This window comes from Triticum dicoccoides, chromosome 1B, assembly GCF_002162155.2.
Source record: "Triticum dicoccoides isolate Atlit2015 ecotype Zavitan chromosome 1B, WEW_v2.0, whole genome shotgun sequence".
Taxonomy (NCBI): domain Eukaryota; kingdom Viridiplantae; phylum Streptophyta; class Magnoliopsida; order Poales; family Poaceae; genus Triticum; species Triticum dicoccoides.
This window is the reverse complement of record NC_041381.1, coordinates 523,858,282-523,869,838: the sequence shown is the minus strand read 5'-3', so window position 1 is coordinate 523,869,838 and position 11,557 is coordinate 523,858,282. Positions and strand designations below refer to the sequence as shown.

The following is an 11,557-nucleotide window of genomic DNA, read 5'->3' as shown; positions in this document are numbered from 1 at the left end:
CTATCACCAAGGTCATGATTCTCACCTACAGTTCCATCAAAACAAACACTTTTGTAGTGGGAAGTGTCACCTGACCTACACCACCAAACAGAAACACATGTCTCACAGATTCGCATCAGACCAAGTCAATCTATTAAGAAACAAACTTGGTCAACACTCAACACAACAATTCAGGAGAGGAAACAGATGAGTTTCTGTTAGAACGACAGATTGAAGAACCAATCCTACTTTCACCCCCCTCCAATGATCTCAACATTTCCTAGTTCCTACAGCCCTATACATACCCCTACTAATCGATCCAGCACTTTGCCTTTTTCCTCACCATCTGCCCCCCTTTACCTTTACCAATGTAAAGAAACAAAGCACTAAAGAAAACACCACCTCATAAGATTCCTTAACCATGTGTTCATCCACCCGAATGCACCCTCTTTCAGAAAAGCCAAGCAAAATTCAGTTCTTTACTGTCACCGAATACATAAATCCCTGAAACAAAAACCCTGCCTGCAACTGTTCGAGCGTTATGCCTAATCCAATTAACTGAACTTTAGTGAGTTGGCAGTTTATTCAGGTTAATTACTGAGCAGGAAATGTAGCGGCGCACTGACAGAGTGCGAGCTTACTTGTTGCCTCTGATCTTGAACCAGGTCTCGGCGCACTGCTTGTGGGAGTAGGAGAGGTCGCCCTTGCAGGAGCAGCCGAGCGTGATGCCGGCGCCGGACTCGACCGCCGCGCTCTCCAGGCCGAGGTGGCAAATGCGGCAGTTCTTCTCGGCCTTCTCGGGGTCGGGGCTGCCCTTGGCGCTCTCGCCGCCAAACCCGGCCTCCAGGTCGACGTCGTCCAGCGAGCACTCGGACACGCACGACGACTTCCTGAAGTGCCCGCCGCCGGCCTCGATGTCCGCGTCGCTGTCGGCGCCGCCGCAGGAGCTGGCGCGGGTGGAGGCGCACCGCGAGATGCAGTCCTCGAAGGCGGCGGACTCTTGGCGCGAGTGCGAGGGCCACGACCGGTCCTCCGCGTCCGTGAAGTACTGGCTGCCCTCCTCGTCGTCGTCCACGAACTCGTCCGCGCGCCGCCGCTCGCCGAGCTCGATGTCTTCGACCTCCGCGCCGCTTGCCGACTGTGCGCCGCTGCCGACCATTGCCCCTCCTCTTCCTCAACCTACCCAAAACAAAATCCCAAGAAACGGGGCGAGCCATTTTCAGCCACCCACAAGATCAAATCCCACCAAACCCATCAAGAAACAGAAGAAGAAGAAGAAAATACCAGACAAAATGCCGCCGCCCCGAATCCCGCCGCCGGCAACGCGACGGAAATGAAATCAATCCGCGTCGGAGATCAGGAAGAGCGCATGCAATGCGATCGCGAGAAACGATCCGGCGAGTGCTGGGCCCCGACTAATGCGGCAATATACGGCTGAAGCGGCGGGGTTCTCGTGAGGTTTCTTGATCCATAACCGCAGGAGGGACACGCAACGAGACAAGGGCAGCCGGGGGAATAAAGAGTGAGCGGATTGTACTGGCAGTGGCCACGCCGCACAGTGAGGTGAGGTGAGGGGAAAAGAGGAAGGGGGGAGAAAGGAAAAGACGAGTTCTGTGCTTGTCGGGAGGAGGAGGAGAGACTGTGGAGGGGTTTGGCTTGGCACTGTCAGCTCAGCTCACCGTGGTCTTATGGCCATGGCCATGGGTGATGGGTCTCATGGAGAGGAGTGCAGCTGAAGATTTGCCTCCTCTGAATCTGTGGTGTACTGGTGTCTGCTGAGCAGCAGTTTTATTTTATTTTATTTCCTTTTTTTTCAAGGAGAAACCCTAGGCCTCTGTCAACCTGTCATATAGCATCTCCATACACAAAATCTACACAAAATGAGTAGTTGGATATTGCTTGGTGATGTGGTTTTGTCATTACATAGTAAGGCTTTGTTAGGGCATATAGTGGGACATCATAATTGCTTGTGAGATCAAACTCTGTTTTTTTTGTGGTAGACTCCATTTTGGGAAATATGGTAAATAATTCAACAATGTAGTTTGGTGTATACATCTCCAACAAGCTCTCGTGTGGTCTAGCGTAATATATTGGTCTCCTCGTTGAGGGGTTATTTTAACCAGTGACAATCTAGCGAAAATAAACCACGAGGTAGTAAATTATGTTCTTGAAATAAGGACGAGACAACTCGGTATCACTTGTTTGAACATAAAATTGTCGTTTGATGTGTTTTCATACATTATTTCCGTTTATCTCTATCCTTTTATATTTCTTGTGTGTTCGGTAACTGGCTCGTAAGGCCACAAGGTATAAGGAAGCAAGAAGCCGGAGATAACGAAATTTGTGTGCTAACATGGGTGGCAGTCTAGAAACATGTTGTGTAATTTCCAAAATAACTATGTTTAATGGTTTGTTGATTTTTCTTAAGTGAATGAATTGTAATTTTAGTTGTTTGGATTTCATGACGCGGAAAAGAGAGATCGTAATATTTTATCGATGCCGCGTGGTATGTTTTTCCTTCAAATGAATCATTCTAAGTTCTTCATATTCCATATTCTTGACTTTGTTGCCGGTACTCAAATATCGAAAATGTGTATCTTTCTCCTTGTTTCAAACAAACCCTTTCCTTGTGCAAAACAGTGCCCCCCAAACTGCGAAAGGATAAGGTAGAATCATCCTTTGATTTTTCTTCTTCTTCACAAGAGCATTGAGCTGCAACTGTAGTCACCTGGGTTCCACATGCCTAGAAAATATAAATCATAATATTCTTTTAGTACCACACATGATCTTTTCTCCTTCGAATGGTTCTTGCTTGGTTGTTCTTTTTTTCACATGTCTTCGGAGAGATTTTGTTACGAGGACTCAAACATCCAAAACCGACATGTTTTCCCGTGTCCTAAATAAACCCTCTCCATGTCCAAAAAAAAACCTCTCTCATTCTGCAAAACACTGGCCGCACAAAATTGGGAAAGGATAAGGTGGAACCCGACACGAATGAGACGAGCGAAACATAGCGTTAAAGAAATATATCCACCGTGTCCTGACCCCAAGATTATCAATGATTCGGCAATGTCAGTGGCAGATGTTGAGTATTGGGTACTCCATGTCAGTTAAGTATAGTGTATTGGCTACTCCACGCTAGGCCATCATCAATGATTCGCCAATTTCAGGGGCAAGTTATTATAATCAAGGTCTCGTATTTGTTGACTTTTAGTTCGTACGTACTACGTACGTGCTCGATTAATTAATCGTACGTACGTTGCAGAGCAGGGGGTGTATGTACGTATGATCGTCGTGTCAGGGTGTAGATGAGGCGTGCACGGAGCATCACGGCCCACCGTGATTTGTTTTGTTCCCGGAAGCGCCATCTCGTGATCCATCTCTGCGAGGCACGCTCCGTCCGCACGCCACCGGCCAATCGGCCTGAAGTAGGCCGTTCAGGTTACTAATCCGGCGCGATAATGAAGGATGCTTTGCCTCGCACTGAAACCGTCGCCTGCCACTGATGCCACATTTGGGTTGGAGGAAACTGATATCCAATTTCGTTCTCGCCAGCTTTCGCGTGGAAGTGGAAGTATCCAATCGGAGCATGACAGCCTTTGCTATACGCAGGTCATGAGATTATTCCCTGCGGAGCCACTGGATGCTCCCAGTCCCGGAACGCAGCCATGATTTGTCATGATCTGGTTTTCGGCACGCATGAATCATGTTATTTTTTCGCCGGGGCGAAGTAAATATGTGCGCCCCCTATTTAGTTTTAGCAAAGGATGAGATGTACTATAGGTTGCGTAAAAATTAGTCAGTGGGAATCTTCTTATGGTTAAATTCCCGCAGAAAATAAAATGGCCCACCCCTAAAATGCTCCTCCTGTGAGAGTGCGGAGAGAAGATCGATGTGATGCCATGCTCCCCAGTCCATCTCGGTCCGCTGGCGCTGGGAGAAGGTGGCAACCGGGGGGCAGGTTTTCCTCAGGAAGACGGACCCCGTCACCACTTTACTCGGGTGGAAGATCATTATGTCCCCCGGGTGGACGTGGCAAAGGCCGGCCGCCATGATTCCTTCACCTGCCACGGCTTTTGCGTCGCACGGGAACATGGTCAGGGACACACGTGGCGCGCGACTTGTTAGCCTGGCTTGTCCGGCTAATCGCCCTTTCTCCTACTCCCTCCGTTTGGAATTACTTGTCGTGAAAATGGATGTATCCAAACGTATTTTAGCTTTAGATACATCTATTTTCGAGATAAGTAATTCCGAACGGAGGGAGTAGTTCTAATCCCAATGTGGCAACGTTCTATGCGTGTACGTGAGTCAGTATTGACGTTTGTACGTGCCGTGTTGTGTTGCCGTCGAGCGAGAGGGCCAGATCTCATCACCATTCCAGTCATGGAAGGAAACACGGCACATGCGTGTGGGTTTTTCGGGCCTTGTGATCGGCTTGTGTTTGTGCGTCTTTTATTGGGCTGATCTCCTCTTGGACTGTTGTTGGGTTGTAAGACAAACTTGAGGGCAAGCACTTTGTTTTCTATGCTTTACAGTGTGTGTTTCCGCGACACTGATATAACCTTTTCGAAAGCGAGGCTTGGTGATGTGTTCAAATGCCAAGGATGCTTGTGAAACCGAGCAGAAAATGACGCTTGTGAAAACTAGGAGATGGCATGCATGGAGCTGGTTGAGTGTGGTAAGCACAACTGCCCAAGTGCTTCATAGTTAAATAAACAAGAGCTAAAGTACGTAGCAGGAATCTAGGGAAATAATTCTTGCTGCTCCTACTTAACTAGTACCCACAAACACAAAGCACCACCAGCTCGATCCGCTAATATCTTGGCTGCAAAGTGGGTGGTATTTTAAGCTGCTTCCTGCTGTTCCCATGCACTCCACCCATGCCCCATGGTCCCTGGAGGAGAAGAGAGTTCTCTATGTTATCATCATCATCTTCTCTGCATTATCCAACGCCGACGGCTAGGTCCCACCGGCCAGTGACTGCCCTAAGAAGCATCGCGCATGCGTCGATGCATCGTCATCAGTGCATACTTGCTGAAAGTGTAGTACTAGAGGCGTGAGTTGTGACTGTTGCTGTCAAACAAAATGCAACATGATAGTACCACTGACCACTCTCTCTTTGAAATTGAAGCTATCGAGTACATAATGAGAGAGGATTAGATGTCGCCATTGCACTACTGGTGGCATTGGCAAAGCACCAGGGCACATACTGTACTGATATGCAAGCATCAATTAGTCCAGGGTGGTCTTAAAGCAAGTGCTTAGACTTTTCTTCCGGACAAAGCGCTTTTTGGAGGCTTGAAACCTACTCCTACTCTTCAGCCCTGCCACCATGTTCGGTTGTTCTAATCACTGCTAGAATCCTCGATGCTACATGACAAATCAAAACGGCTAACCCGTGTAGACCGTGAGAGAGATCCAAGAGGAGCTAATGGTAGTAAGAAGGAGAGGCGCCCGGTGTTCAGAGCAGCATAATCGACCGAGTTATGTTGCTCAGGGCCGTGCGGTGAGATTCATTATCTATGATGTCAGGCCAATGCACAGGGCCAGGAGAAGGAAGAACTCCTCCTGCATCTCCATAACTTCAGACGGCAGCAGGCAGGGGTCGGATTGGACCAGGCCAATTAAGTAGTGCAATGTACTACCGTCACAGTGGACGCAGTCTATAAATAATGGCTAGAGATTTGCCAGGGAGTACCGAAGATTGTACTGCGAACAGTCTGCAGATCGATCCTGGATTCAGGCCAAAGCATCACGAAATGCAATCGGTGTGCTGCTGGTGCGAGTAGCGGTGGTACTGGCGAGCGTACTGCCGTCGAGATTAATGTCCCCTGGCAGTGAGCATTGCCTCCCATTTATACCGTGGACAGGATACGGCGTCGAGGGTGCAGGCTAGCGGAAGCGGATCGTATGGCGGCAGCGCATTAACCGCGAGCTGGGACGAAGGGCGAGGAGACAGTGGAATCGCGGGGCAGGATTGGGATGCTTCGTGCCACCATGATTGATTGCGACGCAGGTTAGGGAGGGCAGATGCGGAGGAGTCTAGCGAGGGGCCGGCATTAAGACTGTACTGACGGCGCCATCGGTCGCATGCAGGTGAGGTGCCATGTGTGTGCGCGACGCGACACATGGTTTCTCAAGGTTATCTTCCTCCTCTTTGGCCTGTCTAGAACGCATGATTTCCGCGAGAACTCTATGTAGTAGTAGCACAGAGTAGAACAAATAGGCAAAAACCAATTACTCCCTTCGTTCCTAAATATTTGTCTTCCTAGATATTTGAACAGGTGACTACAGAGCAAAATGAGTGAACCTACACTCTAAATATGTCTATATACAAAGTATGTGGTAGTCCATTTGAAACCTCTAAGAGGGTGTTTGTTTCCAGGGACTTATCGGTTTAGGGACTTAAAAAAATTCATATAAGTCTCATCTAAACCAAACAGGAAGGACTTATAGGGACTTAAAGTGGGCATTTGGGACTTATGAAATAAGACTCTCAAGAACAGTCTTATAGGGACTTATAGTTGTAATATGGTCTTTTAGTCCATGCTAAGTCCTAGGAACCAAATAGGTAGAGGCTTTTTAGGGCTTGGGACTTATAAGTTCGGACTAAAAAAAGTCCTCAGCTGATAATTGGATGCTTAAAACCAAGATTCTTAGGAAAAAAATTAAGGGGTGGAGTATTAATCGGGAAGCAGCTCTTAAGAGGAAGAAGAAGGCACTCCTTCTGGAGTTTGATATACTGGATGTCATGTCTGAAACCCATCAATTATCTGTCTCTGACTATGACAGGATGAAAGAGATGAAGAAGGAGCTAGATGAATTGTGGAAGAAAGAGGAAACTACCCTTTGGCAGAGGTCTAGAGATAGGAAAATCCTAGAAGGTGATAGGAATAACGCCTATTTTCATGCACTGGCTAATCACAGACACAGAAAGAACCATCTTTCTGAGTTAAATAGTCCTGATGGTGTGGTCACTTCGACCAGAGAGATGCTTGAGGTGGCTACCTCCTTTTATAAAGATGTATTTGCCTTTGAACCCAAACCTGATATCCATTTGGATACTAACTTCTGGTCTGAAGATGAAATGGTTAATACTGATGAGAGAGAGCTACTGGAGAGACCTTTTTCTGAGGAGGAGATCAAACAAGCTGTGATGAATTCTTATGCTAGTGGTGCCTCTGGTCCTGATGGTCTGTCCTTTCTTTTTTACCAAACCTTTTGGGACCTAATTAAAAAAGACTTTATGTGGATGGTTAGAGACTTTGAAAGTGGCACCCTTGATATATATAAGCTCAACCATGCTATTATTACCATTATTCCCAAAATCCCTATGGCCAGAGACATGAAGAATTTCAGGCCTATCAGCCTTAGTAATTGTGCCATTAAGATTTTTTCTAAAGCTATGACCACTAGGGCTTCTCCCTTATGTGACAGGCTCATTTCCTCCAACCAAACTGCATTTATCAAAGGGAGGTTCATTTTGGAAAGTGTTGTGATGGCTCATGAGGTCATTCATGAAGTTCATAGGTCTGGAGATGCTGGCTTGATTCTTAAATTAGATTATGAGAAAGCATATGATAGAGTTAGTTGGGATTTCTTGAAAGAGATGCTTCTTTCTAGAGGCTTTGGTGCTAAATGGGTGGATTGGGTTATATCCACCATTCATCAAAGTACTTTTCAGGTTAGGATTAATGATACTAATGGTCCCCAATTCTTTGGGGGGAAAGGCTTGAAACAGGGTGATCCTCACTCACCCCTTCTATTTAATTTAGTTGCTGATGTGTTTTAGAAAATGCTTCAAAAAGCTACAAGTGTTGGTTTGATTCGTGGGCTTTTGCCACATGCCTTCCCAGGTGGTGTGGTCAGCTTACAATATGCTGATGACACCATCTTATTTTTGAAGAACTCTTTGGAGTATGCTAAAAATTTGAAGTGGATTCTTTCTTGCTTTGAAAATCTGTCTGGCCTGAAGATTAATTTTCATAAAAGTGATCTTCATGCTATTAACATTTCTGAGCAGCTGTCCAATGAATTTGCTCAAGTCTTTTACTGCCAGCTGGGGGATTTCCCCTTTAAGTATTTAGGTGTTCCCCTTCATTTTAAAAAATTAAGGAGGGAGGACATTCAACCCATTATTGATAGGATTATTAAGAACATATCAGGTTGGTTGGGGAGATTTTTATCTTATAGAGGGAAGTTGATTTTGCTTACCACATGCATTGCCAGTATCCCTGCTTATCTTATGTCTATTATGAAATTTCCCAAATGGGCAATTGATATGATTACCTCTCAAATGTCTCACTTCTTCTGGGGTAACATGGGGGATTCTCATAAGTATCACCTTGCTAATTGGGGGCTGATTTCTAGGAAAAAAGAGTTTGGTGGTATGGGGGTGCCTAATCTTAGGGATTTTAACATGGCCCTCTTGGCATCGTGGGGAAAAAGATTTTATGATGAGAGAAACAGTGATTGGAAGGAGATTCTGAAGTATAAATACAACACCACTTGTCCTAATTTCTTTAACACTAGGGTGACTCTTGGTTCTCCATTCATGAAAAGCTTATCTTGGGCTCTTGCAGCTGCTAAGAATTTCTATAGATGGGTCCCTGGGGATGGGAATAGCATTGCCTTCTGGCATGACATTTGGACAGGAGATTGTTCTCTAAAAACTGCATTTTGGGACCTTTATAGTATTTGCCAGCAGCAAGATGCTACCCTAGCGCAGGTCTGGGTGGATGGTGAGCTACGATTAACATTTAGGAGATGTGTCACAGAGGATGCGCTAGTTGAATGGGGGGAACTTGTCAAGATTGTTGAACCTGTTCGTCTATCTGGCTCTCCAGATCAACCCCTTTGGATGCTGGATTCTTCTAACAAATACTCGGTCAAATCCTTTTATAAGCTAATAAACTTTGGAGGGATTCCTTCTGCTATTAAGGATGATATATGGAAAATCAAAGTGCCACCGAATATACATGTTTTTCTTTGGCTGATCTATTATAACAAAAGCTTGACCAGAGACAATTTGGCCAAGCGGAGGCATGTTGAGGACATGTCCTGTGTCTTTTGCAACGAACCTGAGACTATCCAACATCTGTTTTTTGACTGTATTGTTGCTGAAAATGTTTGGAAGCTGGTTGCTGATATCTTTAGGATTGATATTCCTAACTCTTTTGATCGATTAACTTCCTTTTGGAAGAGAAGAAAACATCTTGAAGCTTTGAACACTGTTACTGCTGCTGCCTTGTGGAGCTTATGGCGTTTTCGAAATAATTTTGTTTTCCAGGGTCGAAGATGGCGAAGTATACGGTGTGTCTTGGACCTGTTGGGGACGACGATCAAGAAATGGAAAATACTCTGTTCAGAAGCTCAGGGTGCGCTATTTCTCCGGTGTTTAAGGCTTTTGGACCACCGAAGAGGGGAATTGCTTAGAATCGCATGGAGATCTTAGTGCTTCCCTCCAATGTGGCGTTACCGGGCTGTAGTTGCGGCCAGTTTATCATGTTAGCTAGCGGGTTCTCCCTGGTTATGTCTGTTGGTTATGAACTACCCAAGTATTTGTAATAGGGCAGTCTTTTAAAACCCTTTCCTATTCTGTGGCAGCTACTCTCTGTCACCGAGCGCTGTGAACGGTCCGTGCCTGGTTGTTTGCCTTGGCTTTTTATAAAAGTTGGGGTAGGGGGAAACCCCTTTTCATCAAAAAAATGAATAAATAAGTCCTACGACTTATGAACCAAACAGGGCCTAGAAAGACAAATATTTAGGAACGGAGGGAGTAGACGTTTACTAAATAACTAGTAAGATGCCCGTGCGTTATACGGAACATTGAAATGCATTGATTTGAGAGTTGTTTATTTGACAAAGTATATGAGAGTCATCTCATGTGTAACAAATATCGATAGGTTTCTTCGGATATTTTTTTTATCTTTTTTTTTTGCGGTCGGTTTCTTCTGATATTATTTCTTCTCCAGAGCTCACAAGCATCCGGTTGAATAGTAAATGTAGGCAAAATAGATAAAAAATATCTTTTGCAAACAAAAGCGTTCAAGTGTTCAACCTGCATCCGAAACTTTTGAAGAAATAACACTTATTTTGCTTTGCAAAAAATGATATTTAAGAATTATTTTTTGATTATTGATTTTGTTTATTTTTTCTAGACCACCGTGAATGTAGCTCAGGATGACTTGGAAGAGGGCAGAGGAGATGGCGAGGAGGAGGGGGTCATGGTGGTGGTCGGCAATGCAGCTTGAGAGAAGGCATGAGAGGAGTTGGGGGCAGATGGGCGCCGAAAGCAGTGACCTCTCCAAATCCTTTTTTTTCTGAGATGGCTAGATGAGGTGAGAGGGAGAGATGGCTGAACGTGCGTGGCAGGAGGTTATCCGCAGACGAGGAGTGACGTACAGAGATCTTTTTACAAAACTGACATAGTTTGTCTCAAACGCGTTGGATGTAAATCGAACGGTTGTAAATGAAGGACGACAGACATTTCATCATTACCATCTCAGCTTTTTATAGAAGTAGAGATATACTGCATGGCTCATAAACAGTCTGCGCATCGATCTTTGATTTAGAGCAGAGCATCATGAAATGGTACGAGCACTTGAAAGTGCACGGCAAGATCGGTTTATTTTGCTGACGGAGACAGTTCAGTAACTGGTCTTTTATCTTTGATCTGCATATGCTGCAGAGACACCATTCATCTCTGTGCAATCAAATTTTTTTCGTGACCTTCATGATAAGTTACGGAAACACTTACAGAAGCAATCATGTGTGTACACATGAGTGTGGTGCAGTCGCAATAAGTTACGGAAACACTTAGAAAGAAAAGGTACCAATGAGACGCTATCTAATTCTTTTTTACTGGTGAGACAGCTACAAGGATGATGAACCAGGGACGTGATAATCACACACGACACATCCACCGCACAAAAAAAAACAAAAAAAAAAACACGCACGACAGAGAACAAAAAAAAAATTACGCCGTTGCCGGGGATCGAACCCGGGTCACCCGCGTGACAGGCGGGAATACTTACCACTATACTACAACGACTTGAATGATAAATGCAAGATCTAGGGCCTCATCAAATAATGCTATAGAAAACCAAGGCGTAACGACCGTCTCCGCGTCTTGCAGGAAAGCCCACCTCCTCAGACCGAAAGCCCATTGCTATTCTCGCTTGCCCATCATCCCGGCTCGCACGCGTCAGAAATCGCAAATGGGCAATCCCTATTCGTCGCTCACTGAAACCATGTCCGGCCCATGTTTATCGGTTTTTTGTCGTTGTTTGCTTTATCCTGTTTTTTCTCCGCCTCAGTGTGTTTTGCTCGGTTTTGTTTTCGGTTTGCCTAGTTTGTTATTCTTTTTTTGACCAAAGAACAATAGGGTAAACCCCCTACTGTGTGTCATTTTCATTTATTATGAGCATATCCAGAATACATAATTTAGTGGTTGTTGGGGAAACAACCAAGTAGGTACAAACTAGGGGGAGGAGACTAGTCTAATTATTGAAAAATTAAATATTGTCTATCCATGAGGACATGCCCTCTTTTAAAGTGGGCTTAGCTCTCAGCATGG

At 45.3% G+C, this 11,557-nt stretch overlaps 1 protein-coding gene and 1 non-coding gene across 2 annotated transcripts in view; both read right to left on the bottom strand.

Moving 5' to 3' along the window:
* LOC119346786 overlaps window positions 1–1,743 on the bottom strand; it is a 3,796-nt gene extending 2,053 nt beyond the window's left edge. Inside the window, exons 1-2 of the mRNA XM_037615943.1 lie at window positions 1,264–1,743; window positions 621–1,158 (exon numbers count right to left, since the gene is read on the bottom strand). Coding sequence (XP_037471840.1) covers window positions 621–1,138 — 518 coding nt within the window. The 5' untranslated portion in view covers window positions 1,139–1,158; window positions 1,264–1,743. The remainder of the gene's footprint in view (window positions 1–620; window positions 1,159–1,263) is intronic.
* A 9,217-nt stretch (window positions 1,744–10,960) lies between these two features.
* Window positions 10,961–11,032, bottom strand: TRNAD-GUC. Its single transcript has one exon. It is a non-coding gene; the product is annotated as a tRNA-Asp (tRNA).
* Between the last annotated feature and the right edge of the window lie 525 nt (window positions 11,033–11,557).